This window comes from Medicago sativa, chromosome 3 (assembly GCF_051527215.1).
Source record: "Medicago sativa cultivar Bolivia chromosome 3, Bolivia_mono, whole genome shotgun sequence".
In the NCBI taxonomy this organism is placed as follows: domain Eukaryota; kingdom Viridiplantae; phylum Streptophyta; class Magnoliopsida; order Fabales; family Fabaceae; genus Medicago; species Medicago sativa.
Genome location: NC_140751.1, coordinates 88,570,989 through 88,590,146, shown reverse-complemented (window position 1 = coordinate 88,590,146; position 19,158 = coordinate 88,570,989). Strand labels below are relative to the sequence as shown.

General features: G+C 33.3%; 1 protein-coding gene and 1 long non-coding RNA gene across 3 annotated transcripts; one reads left to right on the top strand and one right to left on the bottom strand.

The window, feature by feature from the left end:
• Window positions 1-1,341: 1,341 nt before the first annotated feature.
• Window positions 1,342-2,772, bottom strand: LOC146941582 (uncharacterized). Of its 2 annotated transcripts, none has more exons than XR_015032432.1 (3): window positions 2,454-2,772; window positions 2,116-2,275; window positions 1,342-1,651 (listed from the first exon to the last, which is right to left on the bottom strand). It is a non-coding gene; the product is annotated as an uncharacterized LOC146941582 (long non-coding RNA). The 2 variants fall into 2 exon arrangements; XR_015032431.1 differs by having other exon boundaries at window positions 2,116-2,260; window positions 2,454-2,763.
• Window positions 2,773-12,462: 9,690 nt separating this feature from the next.
• LOC146941581 (Leucine-rich receptor-like protein kinase family protein) lies at window positions 12,463-17,861 on the top strand. The gene is made up of 3 exons (XM_085755400.1): window positions 12,463-13,536; window positions 15,221-16,816; window positions 17,052-17,861. Exons 1-3 carry the CDS (start codon window positions 12,615-12,617, stop codon window positions 17,630-17,632), a joined length of 3,099 nt encoding a protein of 1,032 aa, XP_085611526.1. The 5' UTR covers window positions 12,463-12,614; the 3' UTR covers window positions 17,633-17,861.
• Window positions 17,862-19,158: the final 1,297 nt, after the last annotated feature.

The window sequence follows — 19,158 nt, the reverse complement described above, 5'->3', positions numbered from 1 at the left end:
GCATACTGTATGATGTAAGTGAGGACCAAATATGCCAAGAACAACGATAGAGCATCATCATATAGAAGCAATTGATAGGGATGGATCAGAATAAGTTAATGTTATTGTTATCCAATGTGGTTGATGGGTTGCAGTCTTCTAAAAGGACGGCAATTTAACAAGGTATACCACATGGGCATGTTCTGTTAACTCCACGTGTTTCAGAAAACGAGAACCCTCGATGTCACTAGTTTGACTTTGGTCTCTGGAATCTGTGTTATAGTACTAGGAGTTGCCTATTCTTCTCCTTAATTGCCATTTTTCAAATTGAGATTCTCAGAAGACAGTGCCTTTGTTTATGTAGTAAGCTGAACTCAATTAAAAAGGCACATATCCTGTTACTATAAATAAATCTCAATTTCAAGAAGTATGTCGGCAATTTGTTTAAGATAATTTTATGTCCAGTCGGTCATATATAAATATACTAACAATATACTCAACTTTTTATTTCCAATATTGTTCATTGAATAAAATTCATATATATCCCATCATTTTAAAACATGTTTCACCAAATAGGTAATGGTGTCCACTGATTTTAGTGGAGTGAAGATCGTCCCTCCATTTTTTCATTGTCAAGGTTTTGAAAATATAAATGTAAGAATGTGATATTGGGAGAGTGAAGATCCCATCCAATTGTTTAATAAACACTTCAAAATTATAGTAGTGGAGAGAGGGAAAATAGAGAGAGATAACGGAGAGGATAATAATTCATTTTAGTGAGATTTGCCGTGAGCTTCATCCAATTGTAAAAAGAATGCTTACGAGATAGTGTTAGAAAGTGTATTACTTCTTTTTTAAGCAAGTTATCACTAGCAGTCGCCAGTCTAGCACTATACCGTTTATAAATGAAGAAATGCAAACAGAGGGACAAATTCATTACTTTCAAGATGATCCAAATGCATGTATGAAGAAGAGGGGAAACACATCATAGACCAATATAAGAAACGATGAAGGATGAATATAATATCAAATACTTTCTGTCCCACAACGTGTAACTTGCGAAATTTTTTTGTTCCAAAAGACCTAAACGAACCAACCTTTCACTTTTCGAAGTGTATTTTTTAATTAATAGTTACATCACTTACAAATTAATATTCAATCTTGACTTTTTTTTTTTTGTGGTGGCGGGGTTCGAACCTCCGACCTTGCATATATTATGCATTGTCCATACCAACTGAGCTAAGCTCGCGGAGACATTCAATCTTGACTTTATGACAACACTGAATGCACCAATACTTCATAAAAATAATTTTAAAAAAGTAAATATTGTTGCATCTCTTTATTTTTACACGTATCATGGTATTGACAAATTCATCATGTATTATGAGATAAATATAAACTACTCTTAACATAAGTCATAACAACATCTATCCATTCCTTTACAATTACGAATATGACTAGCTTCAAACAAAATCACAACTACAATACATCATCATTCAGTAAAGGAAAAAGTAAGGAATAAATTACTTCATAATACATGCAAGCAGATGTGTTTCATCTAAGGCAACACTGAGTTGGTGTAGATGTAGTCTTCACTATCCAAATCGTTATCTTCATTACCACCATTTACTTGCTTGCACTCAACGCCTTGTTTTTCACATTCACCTCTTCTCTACATAGTAAAATAACCAGTTACTCGAAAAAAAATCTTTGAGTTATAACCCCTAATATTTTCTTATTATTTTTAGCAACAATGCAGAAGCTAAATTAATTACAATTTACTATAATATAATGAATTCTTTGGATCAACTTATTCAAGCTTATCTGTTGGCATAAACACGTGTGCGAGTGTTTGGAGGAGCTTATAGAAACAATATATGACGTGTTTATAAACCGTTTCCGGTTCTTTTCATAAGTTTTACGAATTTATTGAAAACAATTTGACTTTATTTTATATTTTGTTATAGAAATAGTCTATACATGATTACTTATAACTTACAAGATATATATTTATGCTATAAATGCTTAATTGAGTTGTTAACCTAAGTAGGGCAAAAGCAAAGCTTTAAAACATAAAGAAAGAAATATCAAGTGATAAAAAGACTTGGAGGAAGTTTCAAAGTCCAAAAAACTCACAACAACATTGACAGAACTACTTCCAGAGCCAGCATCAACAACTCGTTCGTTGATCACTGCTTCCAATTGAACAACACACGTTATAGTGAAGATGAAAAAGACAAAGAGAATCAATGTTGGCTTTGAGAGTCTCATTTTATTGTACCTGCTCAGAAATTAACTTTAAAACATGTAAGGTGTTATGTTTTCGAATGATCTTTGACAAACCAAGTATAAATAAGATATGATAAATATCAAGTATAGCACCGACGATATGTTTGTATTTATATATAATGAATGTTAATAAAATGTAGCTTATAAATTGTATTAAAATTGAGAGTTTCAGGTTCGATTTGGACCTGTCTCTGGATTCCTAAGCAGAAAGCTCGACACTCAAAATGTGAGTTGGCTAATCTTGGTGTTTTCTCACTTTAACTAAGTGGAAGAGATGCAAATAATCCTCTCAATTATACGTTGTTAAGAGGATTCAAATTTTTGGTGATGGTCGGGGTTTGAACCCGAACCTTGCATATATTACGCCTTATCCTTACCAACTGAGCTAAGGATTCAAATGAACACAAATCTAATGTTCGATTTTATGGATAAACAAAATAATTCTAAAGTAAAATTTAAAGCATACTAGTATGATAATAAATAGTCAACAACATAATCAGTATTTATAGAACGACACCTAACTTTTGTCCTAAAAACTAAAAAAGGTGTTTATTTTTCTCTTTACACAAATAAAATAAAATAAAAGAGGGGCAATATTTTAATTTCATTGTAAAGACAAATATAATATTAATATAGAAGAGGATGTGTACTGTTCTATTCTGCCTACCTATATGGCATACTTGCTTGATAATTTCTGATTTCCTCCAAAGGTCATTTTTGCATATAGTCATGCCTTTTCAACTCATGGAATAATTTTGTAAAAAAAAAAAACTCATGGAATAATTAAAATTGGAATTTATAAGTTGATATATAGTGTGAGAGTGGAGATTTTTACACCGCGAGTCAATCATAACCGTCAAATCAATAAAAAACGTTTGACTTTAGTCATAATAACTTCTAAAGTCATATATATGGTATACTAGGAGTGTAAGAATATGAGACATGGTAACTTATGCCCTAAGGGCACAAGATAAAAAACCAAAAATAGAAGTAAAATCTTGAAAATTGTGCATTTTAATTTTAAAAGCTTTAAATTTTATCTTTTTAACTTATGCATGTATTGATTAATTCATTTTTTAACTTAACTTATGCCCTTAGAGCACAACTTAGCATGACCCTAACAATATATCAAAATTAACTCTTACATGCATCAATTATATCATGAAATACGTGCAATAAAATGTAAGCTATTAAAATGAAACAGATGTGTGTGGATTCGTATACTCAATGTCTTAATAAGGTTTTGAATGAATATATGGTGTTCAAACCACTTCTGAGATTGCTCTTAACAGAGTGTGATTACTTCCAAGTGGTATCAAAGTTGATGGTTTGACTAAAGGTATCAAGTCTTTGAATCAAAAGTTTTACCGACAATGTGGTCGTTAGGCGGGTAAGTGTTGAACACCATTCTCTCAATTTTTTGGACTCCTCTCATGACCCCGCAATATAAAAAAAAAAATATGCATTGAAGTTATGTATTATTTTAATTATTTATAGAAAAATACTAACACGTGTCATAAGGAAACTAATGCACATGTTAAAGAATTTAATATGGTAACATTGTTTTTAAAGTTGTGCAGTCACTATTTTAAAAGTCAAAAAAATATTTTTCCAATGCAAAATTGTATTTTTGAAATTCTTAATATGTGCTCATAGGGTTGTACCTAAGTAAATACTATTATTTAGCATATAACGATGAAGTCTTACTCGAACAGAACCCCAGATAAAATTTATTTGAGTACACATAAATGAAAAAAAATAAAAAGAAAAACAATATAGTCACATTATTTAATTAGCTTCAACTGTAGTTGTCTGTCCAAGTAAGATTTATCCACATATAAGAGTCTCCTAACTTTCTCTATGTGGACATGGAGTCTGTGACAGTGCCAGTAAAATTTATATCTTCTGAAAAACAAGCTAGAAAAAAAAAAGTTTACGCTAAAAGAATGCTTTTAATTTTTAATAATAGTTTTACGCTGAAAGAATTCGTCAATATTGATAATCCTCAAAACATGTTTAAACTGAAGTATTGCAAGTGCACATCTGGTGACTCCTGATAGTTGATAATCATGTTCTGATCTGATTGAGGTGGAGCAGCCTAAGACTTAAAATAGTCATATACGTGGAAACCGGAAACTCTACCATAACACTTCCATGGTGAGACTGAAATGAAAGAATACTAAAAAGATGTTGAAATAAATGAAGAGAAATGATATTTTGACAACCACTTTTTGACAATTTTTGGACAACTTTCTCTCTCATACTCATATGATGTTGTTGTCCTCTCTCTTCCTTTTTCTCTCTCCATTGTTTTTGACCAATAAGAAATGAGAAAAACAAGGTTGTCAATAAAGTTGTCATCAAATGGATGTCAAAATATCATTACTCATTTCTTCAAAAAAAAAATATCATTACTCATAAATGAAACAACGCCTAATCTGTAACCTCATGCTTAATGAGTGGGAGCTACTTGTCTTTCGGACAAGCTTTAAAAGTGTTTTTTTTTTTTTTAAGGATTTAAATGTGTTTTTTATTTTTTATTTTTTATAAAAACTTAACTATCATTCGTGATCATTTGAAATAGATGTTTATAAATAACTTAGCTTTTTAAGTTTTTTTTATTATAAATTGGTCTTTTACATCATAAAATATATGCACAATTATCATCAAACACAATTATAAAATATATGGACGATTTTTTTTAAAAAAAAATGGACAATTAATGTTAAGTAGGTTCTTGTCAAAAAGAAAAATGTTAAGTAGGTATATCCAAATTCACTTCACATGAGTATTATTCAATCTTGATTTGAAACAAAATTGAAGGATTACTTGATTCATATATAACATTGTTGATGAAATATATATTTGGAAAATTATACTTGAATTAAAAAATTAGAAGAAAATGTGCGTAGCTAATCAAGTTTGATATTATAAGCACTTTTGGACCTACAACCTCAATGTTTATTTTTTTGACAAAAACCTCAATGTTGAATAGTCCATAAACACTTTTTAACAAAGTTGATTGAAAAAATGAATAACGCTATAAATATTTTATGACTTGAAAAATCAATTTGTAACCAAAAAAAACTTAAACAACCAATTTATAAAAAGGAACCGGACAAAATAAACTACTATATATCTATCCATTTTATTTTATTATATTTAACCCAATATTTAAGAAGTAAAATTTAATAAAATAAAGAACAAAACCAATATGATTTAGCCATTAACTTTCACGATTTCAGATACTAATATCAAGTGAGTTCAATGTAAAGTGACAGCAAAGTGATTTTTTATCCGGTATGTTGGTAATTTAGATTAAAAGAATGTCTTTTTATCAAGTAGTATGGCTAGAAATTCATTTTTTTTTAAATCAATGCCAATAAATCCACGAGATTTTTTTTAGTGTGTAATTATTTGTTTTTTTGAGCGATAAAAAAAGTATTACAAATTAATCCACTAAAGAGGTAATCACGCTAACACTGATAAAACCTACGACTCTATAGATGAGTCAACTATTTACCAACTGAATAAACGTTTATTGATTTTGCTTTCTTGAAAGTTTGAATGTTTAGTTATTAAAATAAATTTGAACTTGTAGTTAACAAAGTTTTGAAATGTTTTAATTAATTAAAGATTAAATTAAAAGCCACAAATAATTACTTAACGTAACTCGGTTTTTTTACTCAAATTTAACTTATAATTGATTCAAAAACCAAAACCAATTCTTAGAATAAAAATGTTAGCAACACATTTTTTAATACTCATTCTTCTTAAGTAAAACTTATATATGATTCTTAAAATTTTATACATGATCCATTTTTAAAATAAGATATCCACATAAATTTTATCTAATAAATCAGAGTGTTAGAAAAATAATGTTTATAATAGAACTCTTTTTATAATTAGAACCAAACATAAAGTAAATTTGATCAAACTACAAAACAAACATAAAGAGAATTTGATCAAACTACAAAACGTGAGTCCTTGTGAGTTTAACTCAGTTAACAGAGATAATATATGCAAGGTTTGAGTTCGAATCCCATAAAAAAAACTGCAAAACGTGAGTTGATTGGTGAAAATTATTGGGGTCCATCTATTCTAATTAAGGGAAGGAGAATGATATGATTGATGGTTCAGATTCAAAGCTAAGGTCAAAGTAAGAAACCCAAAATGGCAATAAAAAATAGGAATAGGAGTTGAAGTTGAGGTGTAGTAGTTGCATTATTCTATTTGCACCCTACCATTCCATTCTTCCTTCCCCTCTCCTTAGACATCCTCTTTTATTTCTTTCCTTCGTTGTCACCCATCTACCCCCAATATTCTGTTTCTTAACGCCGTTCTCTTTTTGTTTTTCTTTCCCTTCCTTGGCCTTTTTCGTTTCCCTCGTTTCTCGTAGATTCCTTTCGGAAAAAATAATTATATTTGACACACCTGATTCTATCTCATATTCAAACTTTGATTTCCTATTTTTTTTTAGAGGAAACTTGATTTACTATGTTTGCAAGGAGGTCTTTCAAAAAAAAATGTCTGCAAGGAGATCACTCATTTTAGTATTGGTATCGTCTAAACTCTAAACACTTAACATTTATCAATGTTGATATGATCACACTCTAATTTTTTTTATTAATAGAAAATGTCATTATTTTAGAAAAAAAATGGTTCTATTTTGGTTTCTTAATTATAGGTTTTAAACATTTTCATCCCTTATTTTTTTTCTTTCTATTTTAATCTTTTAAGTTATAAACATTAGATATTTTGAGTTTTTGACCGTTTAAGTTACAAACATTTAGGGATGTACACAAGTTGGGTTTGGTCGGTTTTGGCCTAACCCATTACCCAACTATTACCCAACTGGTTGAGAATACTACAGGTTGGGTTCAACATGGAACCTGTGTTTAAATTGACAAAACCAAACTAAAGCAACCCAGTTTGAACCAGTTGGTTCAAATTGGGTTTACGAATATCCAGTTAATTATAAAAAAAGTTTTTTTTTTAAGAAAATAAAAATTGAAAACAGTACCATCTTTCAATATACAACCGTAATTCATGGATAAAATGATTAAAACAATTGTATAATCTTTGTGCTTTGATATAGATTTTCATGTTTGTATACAATTTAGTTTTATTTTTGCTTATGCTTGCACACATTTTTTTTAATGTTTGTACACAATTTAGTTTTAATTTTGCCTATGCTTGTGCACAATTTTTATGCATTTTGCTCAACATTGATTACTTCCGACAAAAGCAATCAAAATACCAAATACTTGGCATGTTCGTTGTTTATATACTGATTCAACGCCGGTGGCATCAGCACATCAGGAAAACTGGTTTAGAACAAACGACAAATACTAAAATTTACTATGCTACGAAAAATGAATGCATAAACTATTAGAGATACTAGTTGTAGTAGTATATATATTTGTAATAACCCCATTAGTGGGATAACTTTCTCATATTGTAATATTCATTTTGATCATCAATAGAAAGATTCTCTTAGTTTTCTCTCATCCTTCATTGGATATCATGTTTCCTAACATGGTATCAGAGCTAATCTGGTATCCTCCTTGAAGGATTTTCTGCTGCATTTTCTTGAGAAAATTTAATCTTCTCACGTCAGTTTTGTTTTCCCTTTCTCGTTCATTTTTCTTACTGATTCCGTCTCTTGTTTTCACATCTTTGATTAGGTTTCACCTTATTGATTCCTTTCTTTGTTCAATTTCGTTTCTCTGATCACGTAATTGACGAATTGCTTTCATATTTCTTTTTTCGATTTCGCTCATGTCATTTTTCCCAATTACTAGGGTTTCACGATTCTAGTGTTTGTTTGTCCGTTGTTCGTACTCTATTTTTCCATCTATTTTCAATTTCGGATTCAATTTCATATTCAATTCGCGTTTCTTGTTCGACATCCTTTGTTATCGCAATTTTCCCCAATTCTTAGGGTTTTGCGATTTCAATTCGATTTCACATTTTCTGTTTTGTTTTTGATTCGAGAAAGATATTTCGATCTCTTGATTGAACTCCATTTTATGATTCCATTCCATCCTATGTTCTTTGATTGAACACTGATTCATCTCCTATCTTTTTGATTTCGAGTTCACTTTCATGATCGATCTAGTTTTCTTGCTCGAATTCTTGATCGATCGAATTCGTTTTCGCGTTTTCTGAATCATTGAATTGTCACTCATGTCTGCTTCTTCTCCCAATTACTCAAGTTTATGACTGGTGTGCACATGAGGTGTTTGTTGAAAGTCATCACCGTAAACAGGTTGGTGTTATGTTTGGCTTGAAGGTTGGGTTGTTTGATTTGAGCATTTTATGGTGAATTTTCGATTCTTGTTGTTCTGCGGGAAATTCAGTTTGTTCGATTATGAAGATTTGGAGTCATCTGTTCTTGTTACTCTGCTTCGACCTCGTCATTCTTCGCTTCCGATCGGATTCTTGTTCTATCTGATTTCGTTGAAAGTGGTGAATGCTTTTGCTCAATGGTATGTTATGCTTCACTTCTGTTCCGTTGCAGTTTTAGTATTATTCGTCTACATTAGAGACAATTATACCTTCTAAGCAAATTTTATGATTACTCAATTTTTTTTACCATGAAGTATGGTTGGTATTGTTGTTTGCACTTGGGTTGGAAATTCTTGATGATACTATCTTGTATTTACAAATTGCCTCTGTTCATGGGAAGGCATTGAAGCAAGGGAATGTGTTTTGGATTTTTTTGTCATTTCATGTCAGTTGCCACATGTTCTTTGAAACATAGTTACAGGAATAATCGTGTGGGAATTGCTAGCTTATGGATATATTCTCTTGAGATTTTTTGTGAAGCACTTGTCAATAAGTGGTTGAAGAAGGTTTTACATTGTTAGCAGTCACTAAAGTATGAGAATTGGCATATTTTGATCAAGTTGTGAAACTTTGGTGTTTTATGTTCTCAACAATGTTTGTGAGCCTATGTCCTGTTTATCTTAAAGGCAAATTCACACTCATGTTTTAGTTGAGTGTTGGTGATGATTAATTCTCTTGGGATTATTGTTTGGACCTCCTTGCTACTGTTGCTGCTGGAATTACACTATCTTTGACAATTTTGGTTTGCCACCAAAGGAATATATTGGAAGGGGTTCTGTTTGTGTTTTTTTTTTGATAGGGTGATTCATCAAGCTAAGGATTTTTTGGAAGCTTTGGTTTGATATCTGAAGCATGGGATTTGTCCATGTTAAGGTACTCTTATATGATGATTGAAGATTGGAAGTCCCAGGCTTATGTGTATGGCTATGTTGCTGCAGTGTTATGTCAACTTGGTTGTTTGTCATACATTTTATTTGGGTTTAATTAGTTCTAGCATATTCTTCTTGTTTCTTGGCATTGCACGTTCACATTGCAATTGCTTCTGGTATATACTCCATACCTAAGACACATGTATTGGTTTGGATTTGTTAATGGCTTTCTTAGTTTGGACTGGTTTGCTTTCTGAAGCTTGTGATTTGGCCTATTGTTTGCTTCTGGTTTGCCTATTATTGTGACAATTGAAGACTATTTTTGGATTTGTTTTAGCTTCATTATTGGAAGCATTGGTTTTGGCCTATGGTTTGAATGCATCAACATGGATATGTTTTCTATGGTTTGAAGACACATCACATGGCTATGCATCTCTATTGGCTTGCTTTTGATTTTTCTTGTCTCGGCTCGGCATAGGAGGGCATCACTTTTATCTTTGGAACCTTGGTCTTGTTGCTTCATGATACCTTTGGTGTGAAGTTTGTTCAACATATGACCTCCTTCCATGATAGACTATGGCCCTTCCTTGCACTTCTTTTTTGGATATCATCATTGATTTTGGATATCCTTGTATTTCTTGTGTTGTGCTTATGTCTTGAGTTATTGAGAACTCTTGATGGTTAAGCGTTGTGCCTTAATTGGCTTTGTTGATATTGGCTTCTACCGGATGGTGGTTAAGCGTTGCTTTGATGCTCCTTCCTTCAATTGGTTCAACCTTGAGTTGTGGTTGCTTCTTGTTGGATAAGCACTTGTTTGATATTTTTTTTAGCCGATGTATTTCCGGCATCTTTCCTTGTATTTTCTCATTTCAAGTTGGAAGTGTTTTGAACACCTTCCAACTTGAGGGGGACTATTAGAGATACTAGTTGTAGTATTATATATACTTGTAATAACCCCATTAGTGAGATAACTTTCTCATATTGTAATATTCATTTTGATCATCAATAGAAAGATTCTCTTAGTTTTCTCTCATCCTTCATTGGATATCATGTTTCCTAACATAAACCTAAATCCAATATCCGAAACCAGAAAGTCAAATATTTTAAAAGTCAAATACATACCATTGATACATATAAAAATTACGAAGGCAAAAATACATAAACAAACCAAATTATCAATCATATCAGCTCAACTCAATTTTTCTACGCATGATCAATGACTGAGAATAATAAAAGATTCATAATCTTTACTTGCATTTATCCTAAAAAAAAATGTTATTATTAATGTTCGCTCACTTCGACTATTGGCGTGCCACCTTGATTTTAGACGGCAACTTCAATGGACAACAATGGTGTTACCGTTTATCCAAATATGGTATGTAAAGAATGAATGCCTTATCATACATTTTTTAGCAGACCTTACCATATGTTATTTCCATAAAAAATAACTTTTTTTTTTAAGGAAAATAAATGTAAAAATGTTAATTATAAATTATTAATATACATGGTTGTACAAAACTAGTGTAATTATGCTAATATTCAATAAAGTTTAACTATTTTCATAATAATTGTTACATAGGTAAAGAATTATTCCAAATAGATTATCACTTTTTTTTAGATAGCTTAATGACTAGAAATTTATATTATTAAGATGAGTAAGTGAGGTGTACAAGATTCAAATTCTAATTCATATATATTATAAAACATATCAATTGAGTTGAGCTTATTGGAGACTAATTTTATTGCCACTAAAGTTGCTTATTTTATAATTGTATTATCCAAATCAATGTTATGTACATCACTATTATGTTATTAACTTATTATTTCCATATCGTATTGATGAGGTAGAACTTTTACTTTGCACCACTAGTATAAAAATACCAAGTAGAAAGAAAAGATAAAATAATGAAGGTAAGAAGGTGACGGCGTTAAGATAGATAGATAGATGCATGTGCGTGTAGGGCTGGATAGAGAAGGAGAGAGAGACCGAAGCCTAAAATTGCCGTTTCTGTCTCTAACAAGAGAGAGAGAGAGAGAGTGTATGGGAACAAGCAACAACAGCACACAACACAACAGAAGACAGTACAACATAACATAGTGAAAATTAATAAATGATGCAAGAGATTTTGTCCTTTACAGACTGTAGTTAGCTCCCACCAACAAACACTCTCCACCTCACCCCCATTTCTTCCATTCTAGTAGTATTTTCTTACTGTTTTTCCTATGGAAACTATTTTTTAATTAATATTGTCATTAATTATTACTCTAATTTAAGATTTTCTTTTCTGGATTAGATATAATGTGAATTCTCACCTCATCCATTTCTTCCATTCTAGTAGTATCATATATCTTTCCTCTATTTATTCATAAAGTGACTCATAAAATTGTTTGGGCTTCTATTTGTAAAGTGACTCATAAAATTGTTTGGGCTTGTTTAACATACATAACAAGCTTTTAGAAAATACAAATAATTATCGTCAATTATATTACATATATAAAAATTTAAATTTATACGAAATTTTATATGTTTTTTTATAAAGAGGGTGTAAAAGAAGAGGGTTAAAAAGAAATTTTATGCGTTGATCATTAATAAAATACGACGATAATTTTAGCTATGCTAAACTCAGTTAGTATGAATATTATATAGTATATGCAGTTGGTAACGTTCAAACATCAAATTCATCATTTATTCATTATAAAAAGGCACGAATTTTCGATTACCAGACCATTCTATTCAAAAAAAATATAATATATGAAGATTGAAGTTCGAACTTTAAATTATTACTTATTGATTTTAAAAGGTGAAAAACGAAACAAAGTTGATATTTACTCTTGAATTAGGTTGATCGTTGTTGATAATTATGATATTATAATAACACAAAAAAAGAAAAAATAAAAACAGTTCGTGATAATTATGATATTATAATAACACAAAAAATAAAAAATAAAAACAAAAATGAAACCCTATAGTGCTACACTACACTGAACTTTCTCTCTCTATCAAACTCTCCTTCCACCTCCGTTCAACGTTGATGTCAACCTCCTTCTTCTTCTAGGGTTCATCTCTTTTTCTCTCTTCTTAAAATGAATCACTAAAACTTATCTTATCTATCCACATTAACTCCGATGAATCCTCCACCGTACTTCTTCCTCCTCCTCATTCTTCTCTCTTCTTGCTCCGCCACTTCACCGGAGCTCCGATCTCTACTCAAATTCAAAAAAGGCATAACTTCAGATCCAGAAAATCCACCTCTCACTTCATGGAACCTTTCTTCTCTCAGAAACGACAACATATGTCCACGTTCATGGACAGGAATCACCTGCGACGACCTCACCGGAAACGTCACCGGAATTAACCTCAACAACTTCAACCTCGCCGGTGAGTTAAAATTTCAAACACTCCTCGACCTTAAACTTCTCAAAAATCTCAGTCTCGCCGGAAACAGCTTCACCGGAAGATTACCTCCGTCGTTAGGTACAATTACTTCTCTTCAGCATTTGGATCTTTCAAACAACAAATTCTACGGTCCAATTCCAGCGCGGATCAACGATCTTTGGGGTTTGAATTACCTCAATTTTTCACATAACAATTTCAAAGGTGGATTTCCAGCTCAACTCAATAATCTTCAACAGCTTAGGGTTTTAGATTTGCACTCTAACAATTTCTGGGCTAGCATTGCTGAATTAATTCCGACTCTTCACAACGTCGAGTTTCTCGATTTGAGTCTAAATCAATTCTCTGGTGGACTTTCACTTACTCTTGAGAATGTTTCATCTTTGGCGAATACTGTTCGGTATTTGAACTTGAGTTATAACAGATTGAACGGAGAATTTTTCTCAAATGATTCAATTGTATTGTTTCGAAACTTGCAAACTCTGGATTTGAGTGGTAATTTGATTAGAGGGGAGCTTCCTTCTTTTGGTTCATTGCCTGGACTTCGAGTTTTGAGACTAGCGCGCAATCTGTTCTTTGGCGCCGTGCCTGAGGATTTGTTGCTGAGTTCAATGTCATTGGAGGAATTGGATCTTAGTCACAATGGATTTACAGGTAAATTTTTTCTACTTTTAGGATCACTAGGTAGTTAGTGTAGGTATAGTGTAGCATTGATCTCTGTTTATTTGTCATTTATTTATTTTTACTCTTGTTTTGGTTTGTATGTTTTCATGTTTTGTATAGACAGAATTACCACTATTTATAGCTCAAACTATGCTTGTTTAGTTTTACGTTTATTAGCATGCAATGCAATATGCATGTTGGATTTGAAATTTCTAATTAAGAGAAATGATTTCAATTTGATACATCTACTTAAATAAAATGAAAAGTAGGGTAACCGAAAATGGCACTGGTATGCATCTGATTTTGTATTTACATGCATGCACATGCGTTTTAGTGTACGGAAAAGGTGCATTAATGATAACGGGAAGTGTTTTCGATCATTGAATTTTTTCCTGCCACGAAGGTCATTGGCGGGTAGTGCACGGGGGTAAATGCTTTCATGCACATGTGTTTTAGTGTACGGAAAAGGTGCATTAATGATAACAGGAAGCGTTTTCGATCATTGATTTTTTTCCTGCCACGAAGGTCATTGGCGGGTAGTGCACAGGGGTAAATGTTTTCATGCACATGCGTTTTAGTGTACGGAAAAGGTGCATTAATGAGAATGGGAAGCGTTTTCGATCATCGAATTTTTTCCTGCCACGAAGGTCATTGGCGGGTAGTGCACGGGGGTAAATGCTTTCATGCACATGCGTTTTAGTGTACGGAAAAGGTGCATTAATGATAACAGGAAGCGTTTTCGATCATTGATTTTTTTCCTGCCACGAAGGTCATTGGCGGGTAGTGCACAGGGGTAAATGTTTTCATGCACATGCATTTTAGTGTACGGAAAAGGTGCATTAATGAGAATGGGAAGCGTTTTCGATCATTGAATTTTTTCCTGTCACGGAGGTTATTGTCGGGTAGTGCACGGGGGAAAATGTTTTAATAAAAGTTTATAAATTCCATTTTGCACGTGGCTTGAATAGAATCAATGAGCTTGCAAATAAATCGACACAATTGCTGTCTGTCGATTGCAATAGAGAGAGGTCGAACAGAGGATCGGTAGGGAGTGATGTTTAATCTTTTGTGTCATACATTTCTTCCAGTAACACTTCCTTTGTGAAAGGTCTTCCTTACCTTCAATCAGGCATTATCTGTTTGGTGTCTTCACCTCTTTGTATTTTTATTTTAATTTTTTTCTGAAAAAATTGACTCTTTGTATTTGATTGAACCTTACTGTGCTTGGTGTTTGGCTCATTTGTTTATCATATTTTGTAGTTCTCTGATGACCTGTGAGATCTTTTTCTTCAAGTTGGGTGTTTAATTCTGAACTGTCTCGTCGTTTTCTTAATTCTTTTAATACATAACTTTTTCTTCTCAATTGGTTTATCTTATATTTTTCTGTATGGATACCTCTTGTACATCACTTGCTAGTGGCTTTCTGAGTTTATTCTGCTCGCTTTATCATATTATAACCATTTTTTCCCTTTTGAATTAACATGTTTCAAGTTAGATTACCAATTTCATTTAGCAGTTGTAAAATAAATTTTCATGAGGATCTTTTGTATATAAATGATTATTGCATCATGGTTTGTAAGTGCTTAAGATTTTGGGGATTTAAATTATTTACTAAAAAAATGTCAGTAAACTCAATACTGTGTTAATTTATTTGCATATCTTTACTTATGTGCAGGCTCAATTGCTGTAATTAATTCCACCACTTTAAATGTATTGGATCTTTCATCGAATAGTTTATCAGGCTCACTGCCAACCTCTTTGAGAAGATGCACAGTCATAGATTTGAGCAGGAATACGTTTTCTGGCGACATTTCTGTATTAGGGAACTGGGAAGACACTATGGAGGTTGTTGATCTGAGTTCAAACAAGCTGTCAGGATCCGTGCCTTCTATTATAGGGACATATTCAAAATTGTCTACCCTTGATTTAAGTTTTAATGAACTTAATGGATCCATTCCAGTTGGTTTGGTTACTTCACAATCGCTGACAAGACTGAATCTTTCTGGAAATCAATTTACAGGGCCACTTTTGCTTCAAGGTTCAGGGGCAAGTGAATTACTAATTTTGCCTCCTTTTCAGCCAATGGAATACTTTGATGTATCTAACAACTCGTTAGAAGGTGTCTTACCTTCTGATATAGATAGAATGGTTAGGCTCAAACTGCTGAATCTAGCAAGGAATGGCTTTTCCGGACAGCTTCCAAATGAATTGAGCAAACTTATTGATTTGGAGTACCTCGATTTGTCTAACAACAAATTTACCGGAAAAATTCCTGATAAGCTTTCATTTAACTTGACTGTATTTAATGTGTCCAATAATGATCTATCTGGCCCTGTTCCTGAAAATTTGCGGCGGTTTCCTCCTTCATCTTTTTACCCTGGAAATGAAAAGCTAAAGTTACCAGATAATGCCCCTGAACATTCTGCACTGCCAAATATTCCAGATAAAGATAAACATCATAGTTCAAAGGGTAATATCAGGATAGCAATTATCCTTGCTTCTGTGGGTGCTGCTGTGATGATTGCTTTTGTTTTATTGGCTTATCATCGAACACAAGCAAAAGAATTTCGTGGGAGAAGTGATTTTGCTGGCCAAACTACTGGAAGAGATGTCAAGTTAGCAGGACTTTCAAGGCCTTCCCTCTTCAAGTTCAATACAAATGCTCAACCCCCAACATCTTCGTTGAGCTTTTCAAATGATCACTTATTGACATCCAATTCAAGATCACTTTCTGGACCACAGTCAGAGTTTATAACCGAAATTTCTGAGCACGGCTTGCCGCAGGAAGTGGTAGCAACCAGTTCAGCACCTCCTAATTTGATGGATAACCCTCCCATGTCATCTGGAAGGAAGTCTTCTCCTGGTTCCCCATTGTCGTCCTCACCACGCTTTATCGAGGCTTGTGAAAAGCCTGTGATGTTGGACGTATACTCACCAGATCGACTAGCTGGGGAACTGTTTTTCCTGGATTCTTCACTAGCATTCACTGCAGAGGAGTTATCTCGAGCTCCGGCTGAAGTTCTTGGTAGAAGTAGCCACGGCACTCTGTACAAAGCTACTCTGGACAATGGTCATATGTTGACTGTAAAATGGTTAAGAGTGGGGCTGGTCAAACATAAAAAGGAATTTGCGAGAGAAGTTAAAAAGATCGGTTCGATGAGGCATCCAAACATTGTCCCATTACGAGCATACTATTGGGGGCCTAGGGAACAGGAGAGGCTTCTTTTAGCTGACTACATTCATGGAGACAACTTGGCCCTCCATCTCTATGGTAATAGTTAACTTTTCCGTCAGCACATCTCAAACCCCCACTTGTCTTTATTGTTTTGTTTAAAATTTGGAGAACAGTAAAAACAGCACACTAGGAACTCTGCCTAAGTTTTGTTCTTTTTATTGGTAGCATTTATCATGTCCTATAGTTATCATCTGCATTGTTCATGCTGGAGTATTTACATGACAGTAGCTTTTTGTATAGTTAGTATAATATTAATACATTGTTTGCACAGAGACCACTCCCCGGAGATACTCGCCATTGTCATTCAGCCAGAGAATAAGAGTTGCAGTTGAAGTTGCTAGATGTCTTTTATACCTTCACGATCGAGGGCTTCCCCATGGAAATCTGAAGCCGACAAATATTCTGTTAGCAGGCCCTGATTACAGTGTTTGTCTTACTGACTACGGTCTGCACCGGCTAATGACACCGGCTGGAGTTGCAGAGCAGATACTAAATCTTGGAGCACTCGGATACCGCGCTCCAGAACTTGCTTCTGCATCCAAACCACTTCCATCATTTAAGGCCGATGTTTATGCACTTGGGGTGATCCTAATGGAATTATTAACAAGGAAAAGTGCAGGCGACATAATATCTGGGCAATCAGGTGCTGTTGATCTTACAGATTGGGTTAGGCTGTGTGAGAGAGAAGGAAGGGTAATGGACTGTATAGACAGAGACATTGCAGGCGGTGAAGAATCCTCTAAAGAGATGGACCAACTGCTTGCAACATCTCTCAGGTGTATTCTCCCTGTACATGAAAGGCCTAACATCAGACAAGTTTTTGAAGATCTCTGTTCCATACCATTGGCTTGAATTTTTTGTACATGTGTCTGGGGATTAGGTTTTTTATTTTTGGTTCCTTGACCCATTGTTATTTTCTGATTCTTTGTACTCATATCTTCTCTCCTCCTTAATTGGTTTCAGGCCTTATTTTGGGCTAATCATCATATTCTTTTCTTCTATTATTCTCTTTTTCTAGAAAGATATTTCTTGTAAAGCGACAATCATCGATTAATCGACAGTGTTGGTGTTTAATTTGAAATGGAGATGTTTGAATTCTTTTCTCCTAGCCTCTAGTGGAGTAGTTTCTTTTCCATTGTATTTCATCCTTGAAGTCTTTTTTTTTGGCACAACCTTGAAGTCTTTTTTGATTGGTATTTTATTTTAATTGATTTTTTGATTGATTGTACTTTGGGTAAGTGTTCATACAAGAATTGCTTTAAATTTAACCCTTTCAGTTAGATTGGCCAGTTGATAAACTAGCCATTTCCTGCCAACCAGTCAAAAGGGGTTTTATAAGAGCATCTTATTAGGTGGCAAAATTTTAAGAGTTCATTATGGGTGCATATCCACTACCAAGTGACCTCCATTATGACATATCATACTTTAGCAACTCAACCATGTTTTGCTCCAATAGTAGATTTTTAAGCAATTCACTTTTATAATTTTTATTGCACTTAACCTTTAAGCCATTATCAAGTAGTTTCTCAGTTCTCAAGGTATCTGGCAAAAAAACTTTTGAACCCTAACTTGCCAACTCAGATTTATTCTAATGAAAAAGCATAAGTTAAAGAATCATTCCACAAGGCTATAGAATCCTATTAGAGACGCTTTAAGACATTTGACTCGTTTCTAATATGTAGTGACATGAGCTCATTTACTCTTGCTAACCTGTAAGAACACAAAGCTTATCATGAGAAACATCTTTTTTTCGTTGATAAAACTTGAAGTTGCCCCAGTTCTGGCAATGAACAATTATTCTAAAATGAGTGTGCATATATTATGAATCGATTAAGATAGCTACTTTTACCCCCCACTCTACCGTTATCTTAAAAACCGCACCTCTGGATCGGCGGTTAACTGCCGCGAAACAAAGAATATTGGCAGTTATCAGCCTCTGGGTAAATTTTTTTAGCAATCTCAAAAGTGGGAACAACAATTATCAACAAACTATCCCAACTTAAAGTCCTACCAATTGGTCCAAAAGTGCACACAAGTATGCTAGCCCATTTTTGACCCAAGCCCACACAGTAATAGAGAGCTTCCTTCCACATATCTCTTACAGCAATGTTGCAAATTGACTATTATTACATGCCACTTATTGCTCATCCAAAACTACCAACTGAAACAGTAGTGAGCTGCCAATTATAAGATGCAAAATAATTCATGCATGGGTATGGACTTTTTCCTTATAACAGTTAGGGAAATTATGCACTCTGTTATTGATCAGTCCGATGAAGATTAGAGAAATATCGTAGTGGTTCTCCAGAAACTACGGTTGATGCCGCGGTGGTTTGCGGTGCTTCGGTGTGGAGAGCCAACTTCCTCGCTAGAGAAGA

Excerpts from the sequence above, each read along its gene's own strand:
- LOC146941581 (XM_085755400.1), top strand. The coding sequence starts at position 12,615 with ATGAATCCTCCACCGTACTTCTTCCTCCTCCTCATTCTTCTCTCTTCT. Across the intron at positions 13,537-15,220 it reads TAGTCACAATGGATTTACAG|GCTCAATTGCTGTAATTAAT; the intron begins GTAAATTTTTTC and ends ACTTATGTGCAG. Across the intron at positions 16,817-17,051 it reads CTTGGCCCTCCATCTCTATG|AGACCACTCCCCGGAGATAC; the intron begins GTAATAGTTAAC and ends TTGTTTGCACAG.